The sequence below is a fragment of the Egretta garzetta genome, unplaced genomic scaffold, assembly GCF_000687185.1.
Source record: "Egretta garzetta isolate BGI_Z169 unplaced genomic scaffold, ASM68718v1 scaffold158, whole genome shotgun sequence".
Classification (NCBI taxonomy): Eukaryota; Metazoa; Chordata; class Aves; order Pelecaniformes; family Ardeidae; genus Egretta; species Egretta garzetta.
Genome location: NW_009260430.1, coordinates 1,815,195 through 1,840,090, shown reverse-complemented (window position 1 = coordinate 1,840,090; position 24,896 = coordinate 1,815,195). Strand labels below are relative to the sequence as shown.

Below are 24,896 nucleotides of genomic sequence, written 5' to 3'. Positions count from 1 at the left end.
TATACATACATGTGGCTATCTCCACTACCTTGACTGCAGACTGAGCTCCGTGCAGGTGAAGTCTGCCGACACAGATGAGTTTTCATGATTACGGTTTAGTTCTGAAACAGAAATTTGTAAGCCTGTTGAATTGAGTGCGTATCGCTTACTTTGATTTATGTTTGAGCTAAGGTGAAAGAACTCTATCTGTGATTATAGACATCAAAGACAATATATTGAAATTCAGTTATTATAATGTACACATCGTTTATCAAATCCCTGTGCAATAATGCCAGCATTTGCTTCACAGAAAATATAGCTTGATGGATCACCTGCTTCTCACCATCTTTCTGAAGGCCAAGGCAGGCAAACACGGAATTACTTTGGAAACATCAGGCTCAGGCTCTTTCAGGCTGGGGAGAGGGACTGAATCCAGAAACCACCGGGCAGTCAGCAGAACACATAGGCAGGGTGAGAATTTTGGGGAGCTTACAGTCCTCAAAGGAAACAAGTTTCTTTCCTGCTTTCACCCAGAACAGGAGCAGCCCACTGATGGCAGGCAGAACATGTATCACCTTTTGCAGGATTTCACCCGTTTTAGTGCCTGCTCTTGAGATGCTGCTCATCTAAAAAAAGCACATTTTTACATCTGAAGCAGCAGTGATCTGGACTTGGATCCATACTAGCCAGTTCTTGCCTGGGAGCTAAAAAAAAAAATGGCTTTAAAAGATGAATTTCAAATTAAAACCAGCAGAAAAATAAATTGCAGAAAATCCTTTTCTTTCTTGCTGTGCTTCTCTTCAGTTCCTGCTTCCTGTTTTGACAGTGTAAGTTATACTTGGGCAGGAAAAAAAGGAAGCCCACAAACATAATTGCAACCATGTCTAATTAGGCAGAGCTATGTAAATTTAGCGTTTCTACATGATTATAAATGTCAGGAGAGCCTTAGATAAGACATGAGAGTTTTGAGTATCTCTTGTGTACCTAGTCTAAAATGTCCTTATTGCTAATCCTATTCATCTGGAGTCGCTTCCTAATTAGAATATTTATGGGCTAATAAGGAGGTGAACAAGACACTCCAGTTCTGTTCCAAAGGTGAGAGTAGGGATTCATTAGACTCAGTGTCTCTGTTTTGATTGCTGTACAATGTAATTAACATTGTGCTAGACAATCATTTTAGATTTACCTTAACAACAAATATTTAAAAAGATTCCTGTTGTTGTTCGCTCTTTGAGCCTAGGTCTGCCCAAAGCAAGAGCAGCGATGGCACCAGCTTGCAGCGATTTTTGAGGTTCCAGGATGGTTTTTTTCCTATTTTATTTTGAAAACTGGTTTGACCTCTGTTTGTCAGTTGCTGATGTTTCTGAGTTTTGTCCATGCCAGCTAACAGTGAATCTGGTTTGCCTCTTTTATGAGTTCGTATTTTATGAATTTTATATCACTAAGACCTATTTTATAGGCAATACTTATTTCAGGGGTTTTTTCCAGAATTCTCAGTTGCATGCCTATATCCAGTGACCTGGTATAAAGAAGAATTTTTAAAGTCAGAGATAGTTTAGCTGTTTTTAAGTCATAGTGCCATGAAAGCATAGTTATGGACTGGTGTGCAGTGCCCACATCCAGACCGAGACAGGACCAGGGCAATCCCATGAATTTTACCCCACTGCGTTGTAGGCCTTCATGATCTCCCACTGTGTCAGGATTTGGGTGGATGGGGTCAGATCCCTGATGGGATCTAGTCATCCCCCTGTTTTCCCTCTTGAGGGAAGGTCCAGTCCTTACCCACCGTTCCAGCCCAAGAGCTGGGTCGCAGAAGACATTTTCCAGACGTCGTCCTGCTGCATCCTCTCTGGCTTTTGCAAGGTGTTTCTTACTTCTTGCTGCCAAAGCCCCCATTTTGAAGAACCCCGGAGCACTGCCAACGCCAAACCACCAGCATGCAGGGGAGCTCCTCCAGCCTCACTGGTATCTCCTGTTGGATTTTAAAAAAGACCAAGGCACAGAGTTTCTCTTCTCCCTCTCCCCATTTCCCTTTACTTTAAGCCTGACTTGTATCTGCAAACCATGTTGCAGTTCTGCAAAGCAGTACCCATAATGAATACCAATGCTGAATTGTTCTCAGATTTTCACCAATGCTGTGGCCAGTCTCAAAATCAACTCCTTTTGAAGGGTAAGCTGCTCAAAGCAAAACCCGGGGGTCTTGATCTCCTGTCTTTGCTTTCCTTCACATACTGAGAAATGGACTCCATTGTCTGAAAAAACAACGTTCTGTGACTTTAAAGGTGTTATCAGAACGGTTGTTAAGATGGCAAGTCACGTTACTTCAAGTCTTCTCGGTATAAATTACAGTTAGGTATGAGAATCTCATAGATAATGATAAATATAGCATCATTCTACTGCTGATGGAAATCATTATCAGCGATTATCAACTTTAATTAATATATTCACATTATTCAAATCCAGGTAGAAAATGTTCTTCGGCATCAAGTCTCAAGTAATATGGTTCGCGGCTTTTGTGCTGCTGGAAAAGCAGCTGGCAACAGGGGGGCAACTGTGGGGAAACCACGGTGTTTAGACGCGGGGTCCAGCAAATTATATGTCCTGTAGATCTCACCCATTTTCCGCGCCTGTGTAGAAGGGCTGGAAGATCTCATGTTTCCGAGGGATATTTCTCTCCTTGGTGCACAGCTTCCACACCAGAAGAGTTTTGCTGTTGTTTGTGGCATCTCAGTTGTCTCCGTAGCAACCAGGGTAATGCTGGGGAATACACAATTGGAGATACTAGGAATGAGCACTGGTAGCAAATGTTCTTTGCTATGAAAAATGATTGAAAACAAACAGAAAATATGGGCTAAATAAACCTCTGTTAGTTCTAAATGGAATGCTTCTTGAAAATTTCCATTAGACCTTAGCAGCTCTTTAAATAAATAAGCAGTATGTCCCCTTCCATCTGAGGATTTCCATCTGTTGATTTTGTTTGTTTGCTTTTTTCCATTTTATAAAAATACCAAGGCCCAATTCTGCATGCGCAGCCCCAGGGACCAGTACCGGGCACGTGGGGCTGAACATCCCCTTCCACTTGAAAAAGAATCTGAAAAATAACATCAGGTACAGACCCTCCCAAACCCCACCTGCTGCTCCAGAAGCAAAGCCATAAATCCCTGAATCCGCATCTGCCGTGTGCCCCCAGAGCGTAGCCGAGGGCCTGTTTAGCCACCATGGCTTTCCAGGGTGGAGAGGAAGATTTCTTACAACATCTTACAACATCACCCACTGCGCTGAACCGGCCCCCCATGCAGTTGAGGACAGCGGGCTCCGTTCTATGTACGCCGTAAAGCAAATGAGAAAACTGCCTGAGGAGATGCTCCTGCATCCATCTCGCCCCCTTCATGCCCACTCCAGCCTGCCCACAGCCTGCCAGGCCCCCGGCGCGGGCTCGCATCGTCTCTCCGCAGGCAAGGCAGTTATACCTGGGTAATGCCCCCTCCCTCGGCCGCGCACCTCCCAGCGTTTGGACCAGAGGAAGGTCCCAGGATGGTCTATTCTGTTTCGAATGGAGCGGTGAGAATGGGATCTCTGCGATGTGCGTTGTGTTTCCCACATCTACCCCTTCCAAGTGACAGGGCTGACTTGATGTGGGGCAAGGTCTGTCCTCTAAATCAATGACCCCGTGGGCTAATGGGTTTCGTCAGAGACCTTCAAGACTCAAAGTAAGGACCTGTTACAGCTGGTGTGAGTTAGCGCTTTGTTTCTGCTCTCAGATAATACGTTTCTAACCTGGACTGTTCTGACATTTGCTACAAGAAAAGAGAAATAAAAAATCCATACCGCTCCCATTAACCGAGAGTGAGGTAAACACCGCAGCTAGTGGGGTGAGATAAAACCTTTTCACCTCTGGGACACAAATGTGAGTGCAACGTAGGATAAAATTAAATACATTTCATGATCTCACCTTATTCCCCACAGGGAGTTAATCCATTTCGCAAAAATCTTGACACGTATTTACCACAGCATCCAGCTTCTTCTTAGGAGAGACAAAGGACTAGAGTCCTAAATGCCTTCACATCCCACCTGAAGAGGATGGTCCCACCAGGTCTGCACGGAGCCCGGTCTTACAGCCTTGCTCCTTGCTTGCAGTGCAGTGCATCGGCTTCTAGTCCTACTTTCAGAGCACAGTTTTGTCTGAGAAGTGGAGGAAATAAAGCAACACACAGAGAACATTTACTCAGTGTAAGTTTGTACACCATCTCCAGACCCCGAGGTGAGCAGCTCTATAGAAGTTTAACATTATATACTGCTGTAGGATAAATACTTTTCCAAAAGTAGAAATCTCACCAGTAGTTAGGAGAGCGTTAAACTTAGAATCCCATCAGCGCCTTCTAAATGTGCTACAGGGGTAAGATGTTAAACTAAATTCTGAAGAAAATACTGCATAAGTTCAGGGGATGTTTCCCTTGGGTTGCACAGGGAGCTGAGATTATAGAGCACGAGGCCACAGACAGCCGAGATGGGTGCATTTGAATTCCACATCACAACCAAAGTAAAAATACTTAGTTTTGAGGGATTTTTCATGCCACAATATACCCTTTCCTTTCTAATTGTCAGAAAATATTAGTGCTAAAATAAGGAGTATCGTTTGCAACTAACGTAGCCTGAACACCTTACGGGTAGTACGTGGTAGCCCGAGGAGGGATAAGATACCCCAGGCTTACGGCGGGTGAAGGGGAGCGTGGAAGCCAACCCTGTGGAGGGGCTAAGGCACTGTAAATCCACACCCCAGATTGTGTCAGAATAATTTTTTTACCTACCTATATCCTTAGTCTGCGGTTACATTTTGCTGGGCTAGAGGCTGTCACTGAGGATAAAACAATGAATTGCTGCCCCAAACTTACAGTCAATCTAGTTACGGGGGCAAAAAGGTTCTCTGCTGTAAGTAATTCTGCTCAAGAAACTGGTGCATCTGAGCAAAAGGACTTTCTTGCACGTAGAAACGGGTCTCAGCTGAGGGCGGGGGCAAAGGAGGTACCATTGCCAGTGTGGATTTGATCGATTTAGCTTTACTTCTGTGCTTAAGGACGACTTAAAACTGTATTCAGCATCTCAAACTGGACTCCCCAAACTGATGAATGCCTCTGAAAAAAATAGTCTTAATTCCTCTGCCTGTTCCCCATTTGAGAAATGGGGATAATTCCCAGCTCACAGAAGTTTAATGAGTATGAATTTGTCAATATTTATGCCTACAAAGAAAATAAAATATGTCGGCATTATTTATAGCATTTCAGTAAGCTCGTCAGAGCAGCATCATATATGATCAGGTCATGGGTTAACAAGGATTAATTATCTTGGCAGAATTACGCTTTGCAATTTTTCATTTCAGTCTGTTACTTTTGAGTATTTTATAATAGAGGCTACTAAATTCAGGGTCATTTTGCTTCTCATATGAAATTCAGCCCTTCCATACATAAATGTGTTTTAAGAGGAAATGTAGCCAGAATTGGAGAGAAGCGAAATGCTGAAACTCCCTCTTGCAGCTAATAGCCAAGAAACAGCTACATTCCTCCAATTTCATAACCACGAGAATTACATTTTATCACGTAAAGATGGTTGGCAAGTTCCTCTGTCATACCTTGTGGCAATGTGAAGTTAATTCTGTATTTCAAGAACCTGGGAGGCTGTCAAGGGGAGCTCTACGGTGCCGATTCCTTTATAAAATTTCCCTTACAAAGATGGAACCTGCTCCTGATCACTTAAAGGCCTTTAACACTTGCAAAGATCCCATGAATCCCTTAGATGACAAAAAGCATAGAAATTAAATGCTGCTTGATTAAGGCCCTGATCTGAGAAAATTAAGATCTGCCCTCAATTACTGAGATGGCTTGTGGCTACTGCTCCATCCTCATTTTACATACGGTCGCAAGAAGGGACCCAAGTTACCCTGCCAAAGGTCTCCCTGTACAGCTGGGACATTTCAGGATTATTGAAAATCCTTCTTGGTCCTCTCCCTTCTCTTCCAAATTAGTAAACATGGCCTTTAAATTCCACACATTGTATATCAATACACTTCTTCCCAAGTACTTTCTAAAAAACTCTTCTGGCCAGTCCTTCTCCCCCTGCTGTTGACATTGAGCAGTTTGTTTCCTGGATGATAGTGATTGCTCTTCTTGCAGTCTCACCTGGACATACAGTGACGCTGCTAACGGAGATCTGATTAAGGCTGACAGGCCCAGTATGGGAAGGAAAACGTCCCTGCTCATCACAGCGAATCCTCGCCATGGCACTCTGCCAGCCTGGCTTCTCAGTCATTGAGTTTATCAGCAGTTTTTCAGTTTATCATGAAGCCATTCGTTCCTGTTCCTCGCTTCCCCCATTTTATCTCTTGTCTGAAACCTTCTGAGCAGGCAGAATATTGAGTTGTACAGGTTTTCACTCCCCAAAGCAGAAAACACATACCCTGGAGGGTGGCGAAGTCCCACGGGAGCTGGCACCACATCCTTCAGAAGGTGTCTGCAAAGCGTCTGAGTTGAGAGGTTGGGTTTCGGACCTCACTGCAGTATTTCTCACAGTGCTGAGTGTTTGGGCACGATAGAACCTGAAAGATGCAGACATCATCAGCAAAACTAAGTTTGCCCCAATGCCCTGCAGCCACTTTCTATTGCAAACCTACGATTGCTCAATAGAGCAATCAATATTTTCCTGGGATATCTCTGTTTCTCATTTCCCAAATGTTGTAACCCAGAGAGCAGTGAGTGCTGGGAACATCAGCAAGCTCCGCTATTAAGACTGCTGTCTGCGAAAACTTCTCTATTTTGGTGGCCTGCCTTTTATAAGAGTACACATAATCCGTTCATGCCTTCATTCAAAGCCATTAATCCAGTGTTTAATAAAAAAAAAATCTTTCTTTTATATTTATCTAATACAACTACATAGAAACATTAGGATCATTAGCTTCTAAAAAATAGCTGAGATGCCTCATTCCAAAAAGTATAGCATTTTATCCTCCATTAATCCTAGATGTTGTTCAGTGAGTGATTTGTACCATCAAAGTGATTGTAGCTTTTGGGAAGTTATCACAAACTTTATTACCATATTCTGCTCTGGACTTGCATGGTTTTTCCATCAGATTAATTCTGAATTATATCCCTCCTTCTTCTGCACCAAGACATAGCACAACGATCAAGTGTTGAATCAACTGCATATTTTTATTTCTTGCATGTCGTTACATCTTTGGCATTATTAATATATACAAAATGAACAAGACCAAATCTCGTCGTTGTTCGAGTGTCTTTGTTTCATGTCGTGGGTGATAATTTCCAGCCAGCCCAAAATCCTTCACTCACAGCTTTTTGGTTACTTTTCCCACAGCATTGGCGATCTTTTCCTTTGCACTTGTTTTGACGTAAAAATTGACTTTTCCGTCATCAGCAGGGCTTGCAGGTTAGCTCAGGCATCATCTCCGTGGCAGGCAGAGCAGGGGCTGGGTCGATGCCATACAAAGCAACCCTGCAGTCGCCGCTGTACCAAAATGGTTGGCGTAATTCCACGGCTTGGGGGGTCAAAGTTTGCAGAGGAGGAGTTTGCAACAGAGGCGGCTGGCAGAGGTTTTGGCTGTATGGCGCATGTTGCTCAATCCCTGCTGCTGATCCAGTAGACTGAACATTAGTGATGCATACAAGGCATAGTACCCATGATGGCTTTTAAACGGGGCATCTTCCAGCTGGGTCTACGCTGACAACGCCCTCTTAAAAGCCAAGGAAACAAAGCAGGCGGAGCTGGTTTTGACAGAAGCCCCCATTGGTATTTCCGACTTCACAACCAAACCGGGCTTCTTTTCCATAATTCTGTCAATCATATTCTCTCTCAGCAAATCAACACAACATGACCCTTACCATCCCAGGTAAAACAGCTCTTAAGGGAAATACAATAGGGAGCATCTCACATTAATCTCTTCGCAGTTATTTGACTTGTTTTCCGCTAACCTTTCATCCTGCCAAATTTAATTAAATTAGCTGCTTTTCCGACTATAACCTGTTCCTTCACTGTTTGGATGTTCCCTTCAGTTCATAATGGTGAAGGCATATATGGTACGCAGCTAGCAAGGACTTAGGCAAGCTATTTTCTTAAAATATTTCTTAGCAATGAATAACGAATGACACCAAATCAGTTCATTTTATCCAGACCATGTGTAGTCAACACAGTACAGATTCCCAAGACTTGTGTTGTGCTCCTGACTGCCATTAATTTTAAAATCCAGGATCCTTGTGTTGTACACACCGTGTGTATACGTATAGGATTAGAGGAGGTGGTTTGAATATATTATGTTGAATATATTACATTGATTTTATTTTTTTAATTTCTGCATTGATAGGGTTTAGAAAACCTCATGCTCCTAAGAATCAAAAGGTCTAACTATAGCAGTGGTGCCATGAGCGTGGAATTCAAACCTATCTACAAAAATGAGACCAAGTATAAATTATGAGCAATATTATGAATATTTATTCTCCTACTCTGATCTTCTTGGTGATCTTTTTCAAGCTTCCAGCCCGACAGAGCTTAAAGAAGAAGGCAGTTTTACCTGAAATGTGAAAGGTTTTTCTTTCTCTTTTTTTAATCAAGCAAGACATACCAGAAAACAAATCAGGCTGATAAAAACAGAAGTCAGACTTACAAGAAAAAAACAGCTGTAGCAGCTAAATGGCTTAAAGCAGAGAAAGTAGGAAAGCAGCATGTGGGGCTAATGATGGGTGGTTTTCAGGTTTCAGAATACATTAAGGCATTCTCCCTATTTATTAAATTGCTCTGGCAGCATTTGACAGCAAAGGTTTTGTGGATTATAAGAGTGCAATGGACATAACTAGGATGGTTTTTTTTTACCCAAAGCCTGGCCTTTGGGTAATCACCAAGAAGTTACACACTGTAGGAAGAATTTGGTTTGCACAAGTCCAAAGAAGGTAATTTTTTATTTTCTAAAACGTTTCTCAGATTGTTGTTTACTTTCCCTTCTCATGGTCTGTCTGGGGTTTCTGGATTTTTTTCCATCTTTCAACACTACTCCCTTTGTCAGAAAGTGGCAGACACAAACTGGAAGCAGCATCCATTTGATCCTGGCATATTTACCAAAGGGCACCTCTCAGCAGCGGCGACTGCTGTGTGACCACCCAGACATTGAACTATTGCTCGTCTCTTCCTGTCCAAGAAAAGCCGAACGTAATTTCATGGTTTTACAAAAATTGCCTCCGCCAAAAAGTTAGAAGGCTTATTCCTCAGGTCTCCTTTTAAGTGCTTTGCAAGATGACCTGGCATCTCTGGGGCATAAAGCCTGCAAAATATTGACGGGAATTGAAAGCGGCGTCTGCTGGGCCTGGGATGCTTCTTGTTTCTGCCAAGGTGCAGCGGGATGCCAACCTCGGTGCCAGTACCCAGCGCGGTTGCCACCCAGAAGGAAGGGTGCTGGAGATGGGTACTTTGCAGCCCTCCTCATCGGAGTGGCTGAGTGCTCCAGCAAACTAATGGATTTTTATTCTCACAATATCACTGCGAGATAAGAAAGTGTTTTCATTTCATTTTGAAGTGTTATTTTCAATTTCTTTGAGGCACGGAAGAATTAAATGACCTACTAAAGGTCACTTGGGGAGTGTTTGGGAAAATGCAAAAGAAATCCAGGTCTTCCAAGCTGCAGCCTGCAGCCTTAATCACAACCCTACTCTGTTTTGGCACTGACTCAGTGGCTGTAGTCAGAATCAAAATACATTAGCCAAGATATTCGTCATAGCTCTTTTTAATGAAATGTATTTGTAGCTCATACCAGCTCACTGCCACCCCCTTGCACGACTGTCGGTGGTGACAATCAGAAGCACTTAATTCATTTTCCTTATTTCCCTCCTGCTTCCTTGTGGACTTAGGTCTGATCTGTAGTTTGGATGACTCAAGAGTGAGATGTAACCCATTTCTAATGATTCTGTGATTCTAATTTTGGCATTGAAGGAGAGAACCACAGGAGAAGCTCATTAACGGACAGTCTTTCTAAACAGGAAAGTCGACGCTATCCAGGCACAGAGATACTTTTACAACAGAGTTTCTCATAATAATTTTAGTAATAATTCTGATAATAATTCTGAAGTCAGTCCATAGTGCCTGAATAGCTTCAAGAGACTGTGCAGAACCCAAGAGCTTTTATGGGACTCCTTGAGGCATGGCAATCGTATTAGGTCCCTCAGCGGCAGCATCAGTACATAAAACATTTTAGGACTAGAAAAGGAATGCTACAGAGCGCTGGCCTCTCTGGTGGTGGTGTTCTTTTCATACTTATCTTCTGAAAACAGCCTGGTCCTTATTTTCTGTTTGCTCCAGGCTTGGTGTCTTATTTGCCAAGGCTCAGTCAAAAAAAAAAACCAAAAAATCCCAACAAGTGTTACGTTCATGTAATAAAGCTTCCCGAAACTGGAGAATACTGTCACAGTCTTAAATACAGAGGCACTATTTATGTTTGGGTGAGCTTTCAAGAATGAGGACAATTTTAAAGCACTATTTCAGGTATGAAAATAATACTTCAGGCTTCAAAGTTTTTCAAGCGACTACAGTCAAGTTTTGACAAATGTCTGTGCTCAAATATCAGATAAAAAAAATTGTGATCTCTACACCCCATCCTTTGCAACTCGAAGTCTAGAACAAGTACCAGGTTAAACAGACCCTGCTTGGCTATTAACCTCGTATACAGCATACTTCAAAACACGCTGTTGCCCTAAGTGGTGGCCAGCCGGGGTCAGAACGTGGCAAACCCCCTGCAAAATGCACTTGGGTCACTTAACTATTTTGGTGGATTTATTTTCCAGTAGGTCCCTTTCCTTGGTCAGAAGTTGCTGCATTGATATTCCTCACATGTTCCAGCACCGTGGGGTTTCAGCTTGGGTGTTTTTTCAAAACCTTCATAGCTCAGCGCCTGATCCCTCAGGAATAAAACTCACTCCAAAAAAAAAAAAAAATCAGATGAATGTGGTTGCAGTGTATCGCACTCAAAAGCATCTCTGTTCCTGTTTAATACACTCCCTCGTACGCATAGGATCGCTGGCACCAGGCGTTAAGAAAAACCATGAAAATGATCCACCAGGATCCCCATCCTGGGTTACCATTTTCAGTTATTTGTCTGCTGGGGGTAGAGGGGTGTTTCTGGTTTTGTTTCAGGGCTTTTTAGTGATTGGGGTTTGTATTTCTGAGCTTCCCTTTGTATCCCTGACAACTAACAGATCGCTTTCTGAGATGAGATTCTCAGTCAATAACGCCGCACCCGGAGCTGGCTGTTCAGCAAAATCCTGGCTCTCACAATGAAATTATGTGGATGAGCATTTCGGTTTGGTTCACGTATCTTCTGTCCTGGAGGCTACGGGGAGATTCAGCCAGGATGCTGGAAGGCTTTTGGTCTGACTGCTAGGGTCTTCTCTGTACCTAGCATGTCCTTTGGAAAGGTTCCACTTTCACCACTTTCACTGTCCGAATAACACACAAAAAAAAAGGTAGCCAGGGGCAACAGCGACTGAACTATTTGGTCTCACACTACTAAAAGGCCAAACAGAGTAGACTCCTGAAAGGCTTTCCGGCGTTCTTTGATTTCATAACCTCTCTGTGATAAAACGATCAGATTCACTTTCTTTCAGGTAACTTTTAAAGCACTTCCTCGTGCTTTCATAAGAAAGCTCAGGTCACTATTGCTGGGTGTTGTAGCCACCACCAGAAGCTGTTTTGCTTTCAGAAGCAGCCACACAAAAGAGAAGATAGCTGCTACGCTGGAGCGGGTCCCATTTGCAGCTACGTGGGAGATTCAGTGCCCACCCCGGGAGAAGCTGGAAGAGTTGATCGTGTGTCTGCTGGTTCTGAATGGGTTAAAACGTGTAAATGGTAGCACATGAAAATACTATCTTAAAGTGCAGTAGCTTAAGAGAGAAAAAGATGAGTAGTGTAAGGTGTGAGATCCCAGGGGTTACAGGTCTCAGGTGCTTGCTTAAAAAAAAGGTAATTGCTGGGTGTTAATCAGGCTGCCAGGTGAAAGTTATTAAAGGCTGATGGTCAATCTAGGTGCAGTGCCAAATGGAACTCCTGGGGTTGGGTTGTGGCCTCCAGACCTTTATTTGTCTCAGAAAAAAATTGGCACGTGTTAGCCTGATTTCTGAAGATTTGTGGAACAGGTCATTCAGCCTGGCGGTGTGGGTGAAAACCACCGGTGCTTTGGCCGGTGAGTCAGAGCAAATACTAGAAGTGCTCATCAGAATGACTCCTGAATAAATATTTTCCTTCTCTCTGAGTCATGCACGTTCAGCGCTGCTGGCAGAAATCCTCAGCCGTGGGGAGGGTTCGCAGGAGAAGTCATCCTCTCCCCACAGGAGAAGTCGTCCTCCCCCTGCCTCCTCTCTGCGCTCCAGTTAAGTACGATGTGGGTGGGAGTGGAGCAGGGTGCGAGCCAGGGGTGACCCTTCCCACGGGGGATGCTTCACCCTTTGAGACTAGTAGAGGAAAATCTCCCACGGGTGTTTGCTCGGCGTGTGCCAGCTTTCCCACCCTCCGGCGCTCTGTGAGTGCCACCAGGCTGAAATGCGGTGGCATGAGCAGCCGGGCAGCGCTGCAGCCTTGGTGTTAATAGCATGGAGAAGTGGGGGCGTGCTTCAAAGTGTGGTTGGGAGAGCTGTGGGTGGTGGGACCAAGGCTTTTCCTGAGCCGGAGATGTTTATCGCTATCTGGATGACAGGCGGGTTCGGTCAGGTGGTAACAGGAATTCACGGGGTCTGACCTGCAAGTCACAGGCCAGGCTGTTTCACATGGACACCTTTATTAAGGAAGAAAGCCAGCTTCATTAACACACCACTGTTTCCAGGAGAGTAAACTGTTCATTGCTAGAGTTAGACCAAAGCACTGCCCCTGCTCAAGAGCTCTGCGAGCGCAGAGAGCTTATAGAATCAAATATGCCCAGCTGCTTGTGGATGGGGAGCACCGTGCCATGCTGGAAGAAAAGCCAATATAACCCCAGCCAAATGGAGAAAAAGAACCTGGCCGTTTGCTTCACTGTCCATGCTCGTGCAGCACTGAGTAAGTAGCCCAGTTTGTTTTAAAAATGGGGTCCCCTCCCTTGTTATGGCCCTGTCCTAGCAGAAGCGTGGAATGCCTCTGGGAGTAGCTGCCCCTGTGTAGCGAGGTTGAGATGGAGCAAAGCTGCATCTCTTCAGCTCCGGCAGCAGCAGCTTCTGCATTAAGATTTACGGGCCTGGGGTCTGATGCCTGCCAAGGGTGCTGCGTACATGCCGTGGTGCTGCGCTATATGTAGGGAATGTAAGGAATGAAAAGGTCAAGTTATATCAAAGACTGCTCAGCTCCAGCACAGGGATGAAGCTCACTCATCACCACCACCGTCTCGGGGTGGGGTGGTGGGGGGGAACTGCGAAAGGTGTCGGGTGCTCTGGTTGTCCTGTGAAAGCTGTCGCCTTCACTGAGCTCCCAGAATAGGGTTTTCCTCTGGAAATCTGTGTTCGTATTTAACTGTGGCTAAGTATAGAATCATAGAATCGTCTAGGTTGGAAAAGACCTTTAAGATCATCAAGTCCAACCTTTGACCTAACCCTGCCATCCCACCACTAAACCATGTCCCTAAGCACCTCATCTACCCTTCTTTTAAATACCTCCAGTAGGGAGTATGAAGGGATAACTGCTCTAAGAGGTCTGCCTGTGAGCTTTCTTTAAATGCTGGCTGGTTAGATCTCTCTGGAAGAAGTATTTCTGCTAGAGTCAAGTGAATGTTTAGGGGGGAGTTTGTTTATTTGTTTTCAAATTGGCTTTCCTGGCTCTGGTACAACATTTATTACTGGTGTGTTCACCATCAACTGTCTTGCACCAAAAAAAGTGAACATCAAAACTTCACTAGCACATAAAGAAATGATCTAGAGGGGAAAAAAAAAAAACAGCGGAAGATCCCATGTCCTTCTCATTGGTATTGCAAAAGTAAGGGGAGATGGAAAAACACGTAAGGATAAAGATGATGTGAGGATGGCCATAGAAGGAAACAGGATTTAGATTTTCTGGCTCCTTCGCCAACAGATTCCTACAGCAACATCCTGGTAACCGTGTTTGCTTTACCAGACCTGATGCTAAGATTAGCTGGTCCCACATTCCTCAGGAAGTGGTAATTAGTTGGACAATATTTGTACAGAGCTTTGAAAATGTACATCCTAATTTTGCAAACCCTTTGTCCATAACACACATTAATTTAATCACATAATTACCGCATGTCTGGACTTTGGCCTACGCGGTTACCCAGCTTGCGTGTGATTTAGAATAGTTGCGTGTGTAAACCGGGAATAACCATATTCCTGAAAGTATGGTGTGTGTGCATTTGAAAATTGGGATCACAGATAGCACTTCATTACTAGGATTTCATTTTAAAATACTTCATTCTTTTAGACTCTCTCTCTGAATATGATTTAGTTTTATTTATAACCTCTCGGCAAGACTGTGTGCAGCTCGGCCAGGGATTTGAGACGGTGGCTTTCGTGCCAGCCTGTATCTTGATGGGGAGAGCCACTTGCAATAACTGTAATTTTGTTTGGGGCACCTATTCCTTTGTGTGTGCCAATGGAACGGGCAGGTTCAGTGATATCGATCAGTGTTAAGTCTTAAACCATTTTCACACAAACATACTGTGGTATTTGGACTGAAAGGGTTTTATTCCTTTTCTTCCTGAGAAGTTGTTTGTACACAGAGAGCGCCGAGAGATCTGACTTCTGCTTTAGCTCAATTTGTCATAATTTCTACCAAGCCCAAAAGGATTTTATCCCTAATTTAATACAATCTTTTGAACATTTTTGCTCCCCAGACCCTGTAATGGATTGCTCCAGCACCTCACTCATTTAGTGGTGAAGGACCTACTAATTTCCAGCCTAAATTTATTCATGGCCAGTTTATACCCATTTGTTCTTGTGTCAACATTGTCCTTTAGTTTAAATTGCTCCTTTGCCTTCCTAGTGTTTATCCTCCTGATGTATTTATAGACAGCAATCATATCTGCTATCAGCCTTCATTTTGCTAGACTAAACAAGCCAAGCTCTCCTAGGCTCTTCTCCGATGATGGGCTCTTCACTGCTGGCACCTGGTCGGAACCGGGTTGCTCAGCAGTGAATACGAGGGACCTGGATTGTGCACAGCATCCCGATGAGCCCTCGGTGCTTGGCACAAGGAATTAATATTGCCCTATCTGCAACGCTAATTCTGCAGGTGAGGCATTTGCCGAGGGCGTTTGTGCCAGTCCCCCTCGCTCATGTCCAACAAACCAGCTTCCAGAAAAGTTTTGTTACTGGTCCCTTGCTGCATTATCTTGTATTTTGTGCTAGTAAATCACATCTTGTCTCTGTTATTTAATTGTCAGGTCACCCTTCTTCCAAGCTGTTCCTTCTTCTGTGCAAGGCACTGCTATCTCTTTAACCAAGCCCTTGATCAACTTCTCATTAACCAGCTTAACCAATTTCTTCAACTAATTCCCATCTTCTGGAATTTAGCTGATGTGTTTCTTTGTGGCACTGTATCAGATGATTGACAGAAGAGCAGACAGATTAGATCTGTCACAGTTCCTTTAATTATTCTTTCCTTCATAATTTTTTCCTTCAAAAGCCCTTCTTAGTTTTTAGGTCAGACTAAAAGCTCTCCTCTTATCGAGATGAGGGTTTTTTTTTTCCTTGGCTTAAGTAGAAGCAGCACATTTACTTTCCTCCAGTGTGAAGATTTGTTAGATTTATTAAAAATACTGGCCACTGGACCTCCCAGGGGCTTCACTGGGGCTGGGTTTTTAGTCGAGACCCCTCGGGACAGAGGGTCATTTCTCTAGTTCCCCAGCATCACTATCAGAGCAAACACAGAGTAACCGTTTCATTTCTCTGGGTTAGGACCATTTTGTGTTACCTCTTTGCTGTAGTTTCTGCCCTGTGCTATTTAAAATGTCGTTTTTGTAAAGAAAGAGCATATGAGAATTATTCCGTATGATCAAAATGCCATCAAAAAAAGTCTCTTGTGCTTGGGGGCTTGGGGCTGCTTTTTTTTTTTTTTTTTTTAAATAGTCGCAACAATAATAATAATATTAGGACAACAAACTAAGATGCCCCTGGAGATGTTGTGACAAATTGGAGGGACATGATGAAATTGAAATTGATTGAATAGTTCAATAAAATCAGCTTAATGCGCAAAAGCAAAAAGGTTAGCTGGAGAAAAACAACAAAATCAGTAATTTGTTATCTGCTGGGGCCAATCTCACTGAAGACTGAATTAGTTATAAACTAAAACAACGTACTTGAAAGCACCATCCTTGTATGCCCGCACTGGAGTCTTCCAGATGGAACTGGATGTGGACGGCAACCAATTGCCTAAAGGTTTGACAAATCTCAGACCACTTCCATATGGAGGACTTGGCAGCGTTAGGTTTACGATTGGACTCGATGGTCTTAAAGGTCTTTTCTAACCTAAATGTTTGTATGATTCTATTCTGTGATTTACATGTCTCTCTGTTTCATACAACTTTACATACAAACCAAGGCCGTTCTCCATCTCAGCTGGCACTTCTGCTCTAAGCCAAATAGTTATGTCTTCAGCTGATGGAAATCAGTGCAACTTTGGCGTTGTCTCTAAGTTTCCAGAAGCAGCTCACCTCTCTCCTGTCCCTGATAGCTGCGGCTGCCTCCGGTATCCTGAGACACAGCGCCCATCTCAAGCGCATGCGTTCCTGTAATGACCCTGCCTGATCACTCCATCCACTTGGGATTTGCTACAGTTCCTTGCATTTTCTCACCAGGCTTGGCCTGGCTGTGCTTGCTTGCACATGTGCAGCGCTCCTTTGCCATCCTTCCCCTCCTCCCGTCCTTACACACCAGCTCTTTTTGGCTGGTACATTTGTACGTTACTCGGTTCTGGGCATTCTCCTCTTTGGCATTGCATTATCTGATGGATAGAATCTTTCTTTTAAGTTTCTTTAATATAGTGTTCTGAATTTGTGTGGGGTTTATTAACACTGTGCTACGGTGCTCAGTGAAAGGCACTTTGTTAAATAAAAAAACTTCATGGTAAACCTGAGATGAATAAGGCAGGGTCTGTGAGTACGCACACACACGTGTGTCATCAGAGTACATATAATTTAATAAGCAGGAAAATGGTGAAGTTAGCGAAACTTTGAAATGAGACTTTCTAGTCCCTTACCCCCTCTTGTACATGAGGATTTGTTTTTCCAGGGGAAGCTTTGCTTCAGAGGTGGACAAAGCAAGCTGGAAAGGAACTGAAGGCGGTGGGAGGTTTGCAGGCTGGGTCCCGGCATGAATAAGTGCTGTGCAGACGGAGTGTGACCTTACCCAAGGTCTGCAGTTTGTTCTCGGAGTTCAGCTTAAAGTTTGCATAACAGTGTCACGGGTTTCAGAATTGCTTTTGACACCGCGCCGGAGCTGCCTTTGCCGTGCCCTGGCTGGAGGCGTGCTGGCGCGACAGCCCCGGCTGGCGCTGCTGGGGACCCCTGGGAGCGTCACCTGCGAGCCCGGCGGCGCTAAGGGGGTCAGGCTGCAAGCACGGCAAAATAGAGAAACGCCAAGTTAAGAAAGAAGCACCCCCGCCGATGGAGGCTGTTCCATCGCCCTTTCGGCTGACGGAAAGGAAGGAACGGGGTTGGGTTTTGGTTTTTTTTTTTTCCAGCAGTCGCTGCTGAAGCGCTGATGCTTTTACAGTAACGCGCAGCAGCTACGCCGTCAAACCCGAAACTCTGTGCGTTACGCGACTCCGTCTCGCTGCAGTGAGGAACATTAGGGGTGGCTTTGCCATTTAAATGCGCTATTGAAATGGAGTCTCTCGTGTGGGCCTCCGGCCTGGTTTTCTAATTTATGTGGAATCAGATTGCTGCTTTTTTTTTTTTTTTTTTTTTTTTTCTTTTAATATCTTCCCCTCTTCTGTGATTTATACCTAATTTGGCTCACAAGTATTTGGCCTGTTAGGGAATACTTCTGTCAGCCTCCCAAGTTGTCTATAAGAGAGAAATAAGGAAGGAAAAGCTAAATATGAAATAGAAATTACGTTCACTAATAAGGACATTTCAGCCTCACAATTACCCAGTGCCTTACAAATGGAGCAATGAACAGCAACTTTCTGCGTGAGGCAAAACAAGGGCTAACAACAGTTTCTCCCTCATGTTCTATTATACGAGGTAGCAAGAGATAATGAAAGTGCATTTCCATAAAATATTCCAGTTGCAAGGTGCTGATGGATCCCTCTGTGTGATGTCTTGTCAATTTAGCAGGTTAATATCTGTCAATTAAAAGTCCTGGAACCAAGATAAAGCTAAAATTCAGACCTCTGTTATTCTAGCAACTGAGAAGAATTAAAGCATTAAGCCAGTTACAGAACTTCAGGAATGTTTATGTAGGAGTAGAGAGACCTAACTGACCTAATTCTTGCCCTTTGCAATTTCAAAGGACATCTGACACTTTGCACGCGCCTGTGACGACGGCGCGTGAACGGCGCAGCCCTCGAGTGTCGAAGCTGTGTTCCGAGTGCAGGAGCAATCCTGCGGCAGGGCTCTCCACCCAGTGAAGTCCCTCCGCGTGGCTTCGCACAAAGCTTGTCCTCCGCTTGGTTTTGATGCCCTTCAGGCTCTCCCATGTGCCGTCGGAGCCACGTGGTCCTCGCGTCCCGGCTTGCATCTGCAATTACGCCTTAAACCTTGAGGAATGGGGCTTTGCCCTCAGTCACACCGATTTTGGCTGGATCTCTCCCTGGTTCCTGGCATGGCACCTTGGCCATATTTCAGGAGAGGAACTTTGTTTTCATACCCGCCTGTAAAGCACTCCGTGTACCCTGAGCATGACACATGTAGGCATCAATGGTAAATTCAGCAGATCCAAATGAAAATTTCTCACTGGGGCCAGTTTTAAAGATGAGGAGGCTTTTCTCAGTGCGGGCAGATACTCATAGGTAAAGAGACATCCCAAGGAGATGTACATACATGCAGGATCAGATGCCCTCTCTGGTTTTATTTAGGTTTATTTTCCAGTTGCATGGACATGCAGCATCTTCTAGAAGAACTTTAATGTGTGATGTTTATGGCTGGGGCTGCCAGGCTTTTTTTTTTTTTTTTTTTTTTTTGAGAGTCGTGTTGTTTGGGGTGCTCAGGAATTTAAATCTGTTCTGCTGGATTTTTCTTTATTGCGGTGAATGGGTTTTTTTCATACTAGACTTCAATTCAGCTTATTTACTGAGATTGTGTTAAGGATTGAAACATGGGGCGGGGGCAGTATTTTAAGTATCAAAATGCTTTGTGGGCACCAAACTGTGAGTGGAATAAACTGGAGGGCCACCAGGCAATGTTGCTGTCAATTTGGGGGGTCAAATGTTCTTGGTGATGTTTTTAGTGAAAACATATTAGCAAAATTTTTCCTGCTTTTCAGGAGACAGAAACTAATGTTGCTGAAAATGCTTTAAAATTAACAAAAACGTCTGTTACAACCAAGGATTTTTGCCGTAAGATTTTTATTTTCTCATAAAACAGGTGATAGCCACCAATCTATGCAGAAATCCCTTCAAAAACATGATAGAAAATTTTATCTGTCTTTTACTAATGCTTTGAATCCAATTAACTTCATCTGCCTTAAGATTGCACTTGTATATGGAAAATAAACCAAGGCATTTTACAGGATGCATTTTTGTTTCTCATCTTTTCTTTTCTTTTTTTTTTCCAGAAAGTTCAGCAATACATAGTCATTGTTCAAGCCACAGATATGGAAGGAAATCTTAACTACGGTCTCTCAAACACAGCAACAGCGATCATTACGGTGACAGATGTGAATGACAACCCCCCCGAATTCACTACCAGCACTGTAAGTATCAATACATCAGCACAGTGATGCATGGACACACAACATGTTTGTAATTCATGGACGTTTAGAGCCGTCGTCTGGGGGTGGGGAAAGGGGGGAAAAAAGGCAAAAGGAAGAGAGGAATGATTCATGAACAAGCAAAACTACTTGGCAACCAATTTTGCTGAGGTACTAAAGGAGCTGAAATAATGTGGCAAACAGCCTATGTCTGATTGCACCAAAGAGGATACAGTTGTTTCACAGCAATTGGCTGTAGACATACCGGAGTTGTTATTACTTATGAGTGAAATCCAGAGCAGTAAGAGATATCTGGGGTTTAGTAGCTCGAATACGATTTCAAGGAAGCAGTAAGTACTCTAAACGGTAACAGGTACCCGGCAAAATTTGTGTTTCGCTGATAGCTCTACCAGATGTATTTGTGTGCGCCGGCAGTAAACGTGTAGACATACCTTAGTGCGTCTGGTTTTAATCAGTTAAAGAGCGTTCTTGCATTAGTATGTTATTGCTCGTGTGCTCCAAGTCGCTATTACTGGGGGAAGAGGGGAAAAAATAAAGAGATTGCAAATGACAAATTATTAGAGCTAGTTAAGGTAAAAATGAAGAGTTGGGAGGTGAAATGATTCAGTCTGGTTCTTTCCAGCCTGCATAATGTATAGATGTAGAACATCCAAAGTGGGTGTGGTAATTTTAGAAAAGACAGAGCAGTACAGAGGTCTACATGCTAATGAGTGAGAAATTGTTGTGTATCCACCGTCTATATTCATATGAGGGTCAACAAGGAGCAGCAAATGATGTCTCTTAAACCAATACCAAATCTTTTAAAAATACAGCAAGTCAAACTGCATTTTGCTCAAGTCACTGAACATCCTTTGAGGAATGTTTTTGTTATTTATATTATTCTGAATTTTCATTTGCTCTTAAAAGATATGCAAATAGTTAGTCATGTAGTAGCAAAGTTTCCCCTTAATTATAGCCTTGCACAGTACAAGTATGTATCAGAACTCAAGGAAGTCGCACAGAGCCCAATTTATGCCACCGTGGACCCAGATCCGCTCCATGCCAGCTATGGAGTCTGGGTCCTTCCTTCCCTCCCATCGCCATTGGGACCAGGAATCATAGAATCATTTAGGTTGGAAAAGCCCTTTAAGATCATCAAGTCCAACCGTTCCCCTAACCCTGCCATCCCACCACTAAACCCTGTCCATAAGCACCTTGTCTGCCCAGCTTTTAAATACCCCCAGGGATGGGGACTCAACCCCTTCCCTGGGCAGCCCGTTCCAGTGCTTGACAGCCCTTTCAATGAAAAAATTTTTCCTAATGTCCAACTTAAACCTGCCTTGGTGCAACTTGAGGCTGTTTCCTCTAGTCCTATCGCCCCTTTACAGATGTGGTGGGCTCAGCTCCTGAGCAGTGCCAGCATTTTCTGATGAGGTGACTTGGACCTAGATTGTCAGAAAAAGGAAGGTACTAAATTCCTCCTGAATCAGAGAAAAATGGGCACCCGACATGTTTTCAGGTCTGGGCATCAATCTTGCAGCCTGCATTGCTGCTCCAGCAAGTATAGGGTGGGTTTAACAGCAGCACGTGTTCTTCCTATCTGTCACGGTGAATACACCGAGCTTTGGATTGCAAAGTTGTCATCTCCTTTAGTGTGATACATCCCGTTATGAAAAGCCATAAGAATCTGATACGAGTCTTGGGCTGTGTGGTCCTTTCTTCTGCCAGCATGAGATCGTTCTCTCTTGAAAACTTTATAGCGGTCACGCTTAGAGTTTTGTGTCTCTCGGACCGTGGCACTTAGCACCACAGCAGTACGTTTGCCCCAGCTTGCTGGTGTTTGCAGGGGGGGAACTTATTCTGCCAGGTAAATACTTCTTCAACCTACACTTGAGTGAAAAATGAATGACATCTAGTGGCCATGTCACTTAAGCACAGGCTGTTCCGATGACCCGGGTTGCCTGGTCCTTGTCTCCAGATGCAAGTCAGGAGGTGAGGTTTTGGGTAGCATCGGGGTTAGTCTCACCTGCATGCCGGTGCCTTCTGGAGGGCAGCAACCATCCAGGTGTGGTATTTTAATGTCTTTCCAAAAGACTTCCCAAAGCTGAATCTGATGGAAGGCGAGATAACGGAAATTTGGTTTCAGGTGAATTCTGAGTATTTAATGTCTTGGTGTGTGTTAGACCTAGAAGGAATAAAAGCCATCAAGAGAATTACCCATAGGATTGTGTTAAATGGATTAGAAAACGCTATTCTACCTCTAAGCAGGGTTGATGTGTACCATTATTTCTCTAATTTCAATCACTGAAGAAAGAGTTTTGCAAGGGCCAAAGGGCTTTACACAGTAGCACATGGGACTTTATAAAGATTTGAAAACCAAGGGTGTTTTACAAGAATATTTTCTGATTCTATGGAAACAAATATCTTTGATATACTCTTGGGTATAGCCAGGATGAATTTCATGTGAGTATGAAAGTGTAATATGGCTTTTCCCTGACTGACAGAGAGAACAGCATCAGGCTGATCGGTCTCTCTAAACCTGAGCTCAATCTCCTTGCTATCCTCAAATAGTCTGATCTGCATTTTAACACCTCTAAAAAAATAGCAAAAATCTCTTTCCAGGAATTCTAAAGGTCCTCAGAGGGCAAGAAAGCCCATGGTTGCTTTTAAGGCTGGGGACTGTTTGGAGAGATACAGTATATTTTTATTTTAAATACTTCTGTATTGAGATGCTGTTGTAAAAACAAAATAGGCTGAATAACCGGAATTGTGGTTTGCTCTTGGAAAGCTGCCAGACGAATGGAACTCAAGCAACTGTATTCGGCATAGACACGTACAAAGGCCCACCCTATAGTGCTCCTAAATTACCTGTCACTCAGCCAGGGTGGTTTTAGACTTAATCGTTTCTGGATAAGAATGTAGCTCAGGAGGACACTGCACCATGCTGGTGTCACAGCTCATGTATTCAGCGGCAGGAATTAATGCTACTCTGTAAAACTTAACAACGGGATGGGAGAGAAGAAAACAGCCACCGCGATGGTCAAGAAAGTCCGATCACGTCCGTAGTCGGGCACACACCATGCAAGGAGGTGAAGGGACTGCGTGCACGGAGCATGTGAAAGGTCAGGCACGGGTGTACAAGAGCCAAAAATCACCTATCCAGAGGAGCAGATGACCTGCCGAGGTATGGGGGTTATCCAAGCTAACAGATGGGCTGTGATCAAAATGTAGTGCTAGATGGGAAGTGGGAAAAGAGCAGTAAAATCACACAGATCCGTAAATGTACAAATTGAAGACACTGATAAAACCCCAAAATGACTGCCTGCTTATGTGGAAGTGGATCAATGTGGTTGTCGTACCACTTAGTACCTCACCTGAAAGGCTGGGGGCAGGTCTTGCACAATAGCAGGGGAAGAAGCAGCCCCACCTTCTCATAGAAGGGATTCTGAAATTATATGGAGGGGAGAAATCACAATCTCTAGATGAAACGATTTTCAACTAAAGTCTGCTCTTAACTCGCTAAGTCCAGTCTCCATCAGCAAGAGCCATGACCAGTCCTCATAGTCACAACCAGGACTACCTGCGCCAAACCGCGAGGCTGTGGGGCACGGCGAGGATGAGGTGACCTCCTCTAGTTTTCCCAGCTCTGTTTTTGTTGTGCTGGTGAATGTTTTCTCGGCCTGCGATGCTACCCGGCTGTGCTGAGCAGCATCAGAGAGCAGCTAACAGTGAGGAAATGTCTCGTGAGAGACTGCCCCGGAGTGGGAAGCAATCAGATCTGCGCCAGGAGAGTGGAGCACCCTGTGAAACGCCGTAAACATCACCGGCAGCTCTTCTGGGCAATGGTAATGATTTAGTGCAGGACCTTCAGCCAGGGAAAGCTCTCCTGGCTAGCCAAGGGACTTCAGCCTGCTCTTTGTGTTGTGTTCTTCAGGTGACATTGTTGCTTGCAAAAATAAATGGGAAGAGGCAATTCTTGCCTCTGCTGAAGAGCAAAGGTACGAATTCGGGGCAAGCAGAGGTGATGCCACCACCGCAGCGTGCCCCACCAGCCCGTGCCCTCAGGCTCTGGGTCAGGTACCTTAGAAAAGTTCAGTTTAATCCCCCGTGCCCAAGTTTTCCATGGTCCCTAGGGCATGATCAGCTATGCTACTTCATCCCTGTGGCATTTTTGGTGCGTTTTGCATCAGCTGGTGTAAAATAGTGAAATTGTAACTGGACTGTGTTAGAAAGGCTTGGTAGTGAGTTTTACTGGCTCCGTAACTGTTACAAGATAAAGGCACTGGTGTCAGTGTGCCCTCCGTTATCCAGAGTCCCCGTTACTCATAACAGGGTCTTGCCCTTTGACATGTCTTAATTATGTGGAAATTCCTCTGCCTCCCTTCAAATATTTATCTCTTGTGTGCAGGCGAGTTGCGTTTTTTCCGTGTTACTGTAGATCCATAGCTGAGCCCCTGGCCAGATGCTCACCTCAGATACAGGGGAGGTGCAGCGGAATTAGTGGGGGGATTTTTGAGATTAAAAGTCAGCGGAGGCAGAACAATGCTGGATAGTCTCAGGTGAGATTTTATGCAAGGTGGAAGCATCTTTTTTTTTCTCGCATAAGGAATGCCTTTAATTCCAGTGAAATCTTTAACTCCTATCAAGCGGGCTGCCCTTTCCAGTCTGACCCATGATACCGTTAATAGCCATCCAAGGGTTTCCACTTTATCTAAGGAAATGCATAATCAGAGGGGAGGAGAAGGTAAAGAAATCCATGCCTACACTTGACTCATACAAAGTCTATTTTTATCGTATTCAATCAGGAACAATCAGGCGCAGAGAGGAGACGCAGATGAATTTGCATGATCAGACTTCTGTGTCTTAAATGTTAATTAAAAGTTATTTTAAATTTGCCTACTGTGCAGAACTTGTTTTTATAGTAGCCCGTGTAAGGGAAATATTATTTCGCAGGGCTGAAGTGCTCGTGATTAGTTGAGCTTGTGGATTCTTGGGAAAACCTGCCTGGCAATCAACCTCTCCTTTAAAAAAAAAAAAAAAAAAAAGAAAGAA

At 44.0% G+C, this 24,896-nt stretch overlaps 1 protein-coding gene across 1 annotated transcript in view; it reads left to right on the top strand.

The window, feature by feature from the left end:
• CDH4 (cadherin 4) overlaps window positions 1-24,896 on the top strand; it is a 479,348-nt gene that overhangs the window by 415,353 nt on the left and 39,099 nt on the right. Inside the window, exon 7 of the mRNA XM_009643736.2 lies at window positions 19,710-19,847. Coding sequence (XP_009642031.1) covers window positions 19,710-19,847 — 138 coding nt within the window. The remainder of the gene's footprint in view (window positions 1-19,709; window positions 19,848-24,896) is intronic.